The 6,488-nt window shown below is 53.4% G+C and overlaps 1 protein-coding gene across 1 annotated transcript in view; it reads left to right on the top strand.

Moving 5' to 3' along the window:
• FOXRED2 (FAD dependent oxidoreductase domain containing 2) overlaps positions 1-5,025 on the top strand; it is a gene marked incomplete at its 5' end in the record, with an annotated part of 18,927 nt that extends 13,902 nt beyond the window's left edge. Inside the window, 4 exons of the mRNA XM_009647725.2 lie at positions 1,611-1,776; positions 2,265-2,503; positions 3,394-3,564; positions 4,323-5,025. Coding sequence (XP_009646020.1) covers positions 1,611-1,776; positions 2,265-2,503; positions 3,394-3,564; positions 4,323-4,588 — 842 coding nt within the window. The remainder of the gene's footprint in view (positions 1-1,610; positions 1,777-2,264; positions 2,504-3,393; positions 3,565-4,322) is intronic.
• Positions 5,026-6,488: the final 1,463 nt, after the last annotated feature.

The raw sequence follows: 6,488 nt of genomic DNA, 5'->3' as shown, positions 1-6,488 counted from the left end.
TTCTCTATCTACAACAGGTGAGGGAGAACCATGATCTGTAGTGAAGCAGGTAGTTAGGAGAGAGAGACTATGAAGGGCCTAATTAGGGGGAGAAGGGAAGGGCAGGTCCTCTCCTGGCAGCATTGCTCAGGCGTCCACATGCTCTGAGCTACCTGGTGCTGCACAGTTCTTTGTTTACCCTGCAGTGATGGCCGTGTCCCAGTGGGAATGTGTGTGCTGTTGCCCTCTGATTGACAGGCTAAAGGGCTGACCAAATGGCAGTGTTGCAACCTGGGTGACAGAAAAATCTTGTGCCTTCAGAGCTTATCATCCTGACCTGCCAGATCACATGGAGAAGGCTAGCAATGTTTTGTGTTTTGGGTTGGGTTTGGGTTTTTTTTTGTTTTTTTTTTAATGAGGATGATACAGGTACAGACTGCTACAGAAAGGTTTTGTCTGCTTTTCTTCCCTGAGGATGCAGCCTTCACTCCACCTTGGTTTGTCTCCTAGAACATCCTGCAGTTGAAAATGATACTGTTAACTTCACTGTCTGCCAAAATTCACTGTCAGTGGCTCAGGCTGGAATTTGATCTTGTCCAGAGCTACCTTGAGATGAGCACCTTTGTCTTCTGGAAGATCCTTGTTGACTTTATGCTCTTGGGAAAGTAGTAAATCCCACTGAAGGTAGCGGGGGCATGAAGTGGTGTCTTGCAGTGGCTGTAATATAATGTGTGCCTTATCAGAAACACTTTTATTTTTCCACCCCTGCCCTTCCTGACAAGCCTGCTCTTCTCTTTTGCACATCAGATCCCTTAGAATGATGCCAGGAAAAGGGAATAAAAAGAAGTATCCTCAGATCAAACCTAGTTACGAGTCCAGAAGCACTCGGGGGCTCTTTGTTCTCGGCACTGCTAGTCATTCTGTTGACTTCAGGAAATCTGCTGGGGGCTTTATCCATGGATTCCGGTATACAAGTGAGTACTGGGGTGTAGAGAAAGGGCAGAGGTGGGAATTGTTCCCCCCTTCGAAGGAAGAGTTCATAGCTTACTGGTGGGAAGAGATCACCCTTAGTCTTGTGCTGGCAGTAGGAACAACAAACACAGCCAAGCTGCAGCTGCGTTGTCTGAAGTGGAGGAGAAGTGACTTGGGGTTGTATCTGAAGTTTTTGGTTGTCTGTCTTTGTTTTGTCTTGTGTCTCTCTTGCCCATTGTCTCTTATTTATGTAACACAATAGATTTCTGCCTGCCAGATGCTCTGCCTCGTGACGGGCTGTGGGTGAGAGGTCTGTGCTGTGGAGTTAAAACCCAGCGGCTTTGGGCAGTAGAGAGAATTTCCATCTTTATGCGTATGTGCCCATCCTTATCATTAAAGGACTGCTCAGAAGTAATGAAATATCCCTGAGGACCCCCCCGCCCCCTCACCAACCACTTAGCATCACATCAGCTTTCAGAGGGCATCTCCACTGCAGTTACCAGCAATTGGGGTGGGAGATCCTGAGCACGGATGAGCTGTAAAGCTTATTTATTGTGTCCTGCCAGTATCTGTGTGCGCTGCAGCAGAGCGATCGAATTTCTTAAAAGCATCAGCTTGGATTTTTAAATAAGCTGTCTCTGTTTCTCTCAATGTCTTAGCTCGTGCCGTCCACCGCCTATTGGAAAACCGTCACCATGGTGTCCCCTGGCCATCCACAGTCTACCCTATTACACAGCTGACCAATTCCATCATCAAACGGGTGAACGAGGCCTCGGGCCTCTACCAGATGTTCAGTGTCCTGGCTGACATCATACTGCTGAGAGAGTGAGTGAGTGAGTAATTATTCCCAGCACTGCACTCCATCGTTCCATCCCTTTTTCTTTACCGTTGCTTCCCATGGTGCCACCACACAAATTGCTCTGTTGCTGCCTAATGACGTTACCGTCATATAAGCAGCCACCTCAGAACCTGTGCCACTGCCACGACTGGTGCCACTGTGCCTAATTCTGCCGATTACTTCTCTCAAGGGGCTGAAGCGGTCCAGACCATCCCTCTAGGCTCAGAGGTGTGGTACCTTTTTACTGTCTGCAGGAAAAAGCTTTCCTTGAGCAGTGCTCACGGAGAGAGGAATCCCATAATCTGGGAAAATAATGGAGTCTTTTAACAGTATCTGCAGCCTTCATAAGCTCTTCATCAAGTCCAGCCCAGATCTGTAATGACCAAAAATAATTACTATCTAATGGCTCTTTGGCCTTAGCCTTGACCAGCTGAGGGGTTGTTGGATCCCTGCTGACTTTTCTCTGGTGGAAAAGTCTTAATGGTTGTGGTTGCAATTCCACGGACCCAGTTGGAGTCCTGGCCGAGCTGGAAATGCAGACGGGGAGAAAGGCTCCCAATGGGCTGTTTGTCGTCATCATGGAGTACGGGAGGAATTTCTCTGGGGCTGACAAGGATGTCTTCTACTACAACCGAGCTGTGGGAGAGGCACAGCATGCTTGGCAGTCCAACTTTTTGCATCCTGTTATTTACTATTACAAATCCCTCCCAACAGGTAAACTTCCCTGCCTCTCCCTGCTAATTATCTGATCTGATCAAAACGGAGAGTGATGAAGATACTTCAGAGCCAAAGAAGGGGAGCGAGGGGGTGTACCCGAAGGCATTGCCCACCCTTCTCCTCCACCTCCTTCAGGTCCATCCTCTGGGACACCAGCTACCACTGTGTGAGCTAAAGGAAAAGCTGGGAGTTGGCAAGAAATTTCCATCGGTCAGGCCAATACGAGGTGGGGGGTGGTGGTTTTGTTGTACCAGAGACTTCACATTTGAGAATAGGAACAAACAGGTGTGCTGGGAACTGCCCCATTCCCAAAAAGAGGAACGTTGCTTTCCTTTGGCTGATATTTTGCAGAGTCCTGGCAGATGAGGCTGGGCTGTTCAGTGTGACCACTGAAAGAAAGCTGGTCTCTCTGGCTGGCCCAGGTCTTGGAGGTCACGCAGTGGTAGAGGCAGCCGAAGGCAGGGGTTTGAAGATGGGTGTTATATCCAGCAAACAAATGCGCTCAGAATAGATTTCCTTGGGAAATGAGCGTGCGGAATCTTTGTCTCCAGAAACCTAAGGTCAGGGTCTGGCCGGCCTTGCATGGAAAGAAGCGTGACGGGTAGCAGCGTTAAAGCTTGAATGCAGCTCAGCCCGTCTGGCAGTCCCTGCCCAGGGGGAACAGGAGCGAAATGACAGGAAGTACTGCGGGCAGGGACCCGGGGCAGCTGTGCAGTGGCCGGGCTGTTGAGGGCAGAGCTAGCAGAGGGGATTGCAAATGAAAGCAAGGTAGGGATTAAAAAGGTCAGGACAAAAGCTGGAACAGCTGTCATAGCTGCTTTCCACTCCCCAAGCTCTTTTTAATGCCATTTTGATTCTGAGAGATTCCCTTAATGTTCTCTTGGCAGAGCGTGAGATGAGACTTCGGCCCCCAGATTGGCCTCTCCCCCGCCCAGATGCCATCCATCACATCGTGGAGGACTTTCTGACAGACTGGACAGCCCCAAATGCTCACATCCTGCCGCTGAGGCGGTTTTTGGAGAACTGCCTCAGCACTGACCTGCGCAATTTCTTTGCAGGTAATTTGAGCACAGGGTTGAGGTGGCGGGAGGAGGAGGGGGGATGTGAGGGACACGCGACAAGAGCAATCTCTTCTGCAAATAGCTGAGACCTCGCTGTGGTCTCGCCATCAGTCGCACCTCTCTGATGCATTCCCCAGGCAGTAAGAAGTGCCGGCGCTGTGTGTCCATTCCCAAATAGCCTTTGCTCTCGCTCATCGCCAGAAAGAGACTGCCTCAGGTGCACACAGATTTAGGGAAAGGTGCACAGAGGTTTGGTTCAGTCCCTTTTCTGCCTGCAGCTTTCCTTCCTCCTCCATTATCCGAATGTTCCTTTGTGCCATTGGGTACCGGATCTCTTTGTGTACTGATGACGGGATTGCTTTCCCGGGGGAAATGGGAGTCCTGGGATGTGAGGGCTGGAGAGCCTCTGCTGCCTCCCTTCCTGGGCTGAAGACTGCTCTGGGAAACCTCCTGCAGGACCCCCACATGCCACACGGAGGGAAGCAATCCCACGGTACAAAGAAGGTGGCAGAGGGCTGCAAACTGAAATCCAGCTCCTTTTCCTCTCAGAGTGCAGACTGGAGATCCCACCCTGCATCCCCCGAGCTCTGCAGAATTGAGCCTGTGACTCTGCTGCCACCCAGGGCAGGGCGCTGGGTGGGAAATTCCAGTCATCTTCCCTCGTCCTCTCTGCCTTTTGTTCTGAATGAGTCCCCAAGAGCTTATGGGAGTTACCCTCTGCCGAGGCTGACTTTTGATCCTTTTCCCCCCCGCAGAGTCCTGTTTCCTGTTTGCCTTCACCCGTCAGAAGCTGCCTCCCTTCTGTCGGCAGGGGTATGCAAGAATGCAAGGGCTCGTGGGGAGCGAGGGGCTCCGGCGCCACGCGGTAGAAGCCGGCCTGCTGGAGGATTATGCTCTCGTGGACTTTTTGGGCGACAGACTCCCCGAGAGCCGGGAGGGGTCACAGGACCAGCTGCTGAGAGATCACGCGATACCGGTTCATCCGCTGCAGCATCTCGTTAATGCCAAGGACGAGCTTTAAGCTTTCGCTCCACGTTGCAACCCACAGGTGCTGTCGTGACAATACCATAACAGAGATCCACAGCAGGATTCTGCCCTTTCCCGCGCACCTTTTCTGTCCCCACACCTTCCACTGATCACGAGTTGCCAAAGACCTGCTCAGATCTTGCTGTTGCAAAGAGGACCACCGTGCTCTGAAGGATAAGCGAGGGGCCAAAACCCAGTGACGCTGAGGCTGCCGTGTCAGCCTTGCAGGGTGCAGAGTTGCCTGAAGGTGGTGTCTGTGTTTATCTCGCAGACCAATACCTGCAGCGACATCCGGAGAGTGCAGGAACGCCCAGGTAACTTAAAATGTCACTTCTCTCTTCCAAGGTGACCTGCTCGTGCCCCGCAGCAGCCCGGCGCGGGCTCTCTGGTCTCTGCGGGCCGTACGCTGCGTATACTTGAAGATTTGATATATACTGGATGTATACTGGACATGAGCCGGCAATGTGCGCTGGCAGCCCAGAAGGCCAACCGTACTCTGGGCTGCATCGGGAGAAGCGTGGCCAGCAGGTCGAGGGAGGTGATTCTGCCCCTCTACTCTGCTCTGGTGAGACCTCACCTGGAGTACTGCGTCCAGCTCTGGAGCCCTCAGCACAAGAAGGACATGGACCTGTTGGAGCGGGTCCAGAGGAGGGCCACAAAAATGATCCGAGGGCTGGAGCACCTCTCCTGTGAGGACAGGCTGAGGGAGTTGGGCTTGTTCAGCCTGGAGAAGAGAAGGCTGCGGGGAGACCTGATTGCGGCCTTTCAGTACCTAAAGGGGGCCTACAGGAAAGATGGGGACAATCTTTTTAGTAGGGCCAGCTGTGACAGGACAAGGGGCAATGGTTTTAAACTGAAGCAGGGCAGGTTTAGACTGGATATAAGGAAGAAATTCTTTACAGTGAGGGTGGTGAAACACTGGAACAGGTTGCCCAGAGAGGTGGTGGAGGCCCCATCCCTGGAAACATCCAAGGCCAGGTTGGACGGGGCTCTGAGCAACCTGATCTGGTTAGCGGTGTCCCTGCTCCTGCAGGGGGGTTGGACTAGATGACCTCTAGGGGTCCCTTCCAACCCCAAACATTCTATGATTCTATGATTTGTTTGCGCGCCAAATCCCGAAGCGGTGCTCCGAGCGGTACTCCGGGCAGACGTCGTGGTGGTTTTTTTGCATTTGCGCTAGGGCGGTTGCGTAGCTTGAGAGGAGAGGGGCGGTCTTTTTGTCGTGACCGTACAGGTGGGATAAATCATCATTTCCCAGAGAGCGCTCGCCGCAGGAGAGTCTTCCCCCCACCGAGGATGAACAGCTTCCCTGGAGCGCCCGGGAGGCAGAGACTTGCACCGCGTTCGGCTCCCGCTGTCCTTCACGGTTCTCTTCTCCCGCAGCGAGCGGCCCCAACGGTCAGCCCCTGTCTCTTACCAAGCATGACCGACATTTCTCCTGGTTGCACTGTCCCATCAAGAACATTTCGGGTGGACTTCGATGTTGTTAAAACGCTTGGTCTTCTATTTCTTTTATTCCCCTCCAGTCACCTTGAGATCTCACTGGCACTGACCGGGAGCCTGTCCCTCTGTCAGCCGCCTGCGTTTGTCTGTCACCTCCCTGCAGGCTCCTTCCTCGGCCCGGGAGCTGTTTCCCGGCGCCTGGAAGAAGGTTCCCCCTCCGCCCTTCTGCTTCCCGTGCCCTAGGTGGGGTGGGGGGAGGCTGTACCTCCAGGTACCTAAAAAACCCTTTGGCCTCCCCTGTCGTTTCTGTGCAGCCCCCACCCCGCCTCCGCCTCGTCCCCACAGGGCCCGGGGAACAGAGGAGCTTCCTCCCGCGGGCTTCGCCCGGCTCTGCCCCAGCCCCAAGGCGGGTCCGGGAAGGGCTCTCGTGGCCTGTGGTTGCCGGACTGCTG

The sequence above is a fragment of the Egretta garzetta genome, unplaced genomic scaffold (genome assembly GCF_000687185.1).
Source record: "Egretta garzetta isolate BGI_Z169 unplaced genomic scaffold, ASM68718v1 scaffold51, whole genome shotgun sequence".
Taxonomy (NCBI): domain Eukaryota; kingdom Metazoa; phylum Chordata; class Aves; order Pelecaniformes; family Ardeidae; genus Egretta; species Egretta garzetta.
The sequence above is the reverse complement of the archived record's forward strand: the minus strand, read 5'-3'. Positions and strand labels throughout refer to the sequence as shown.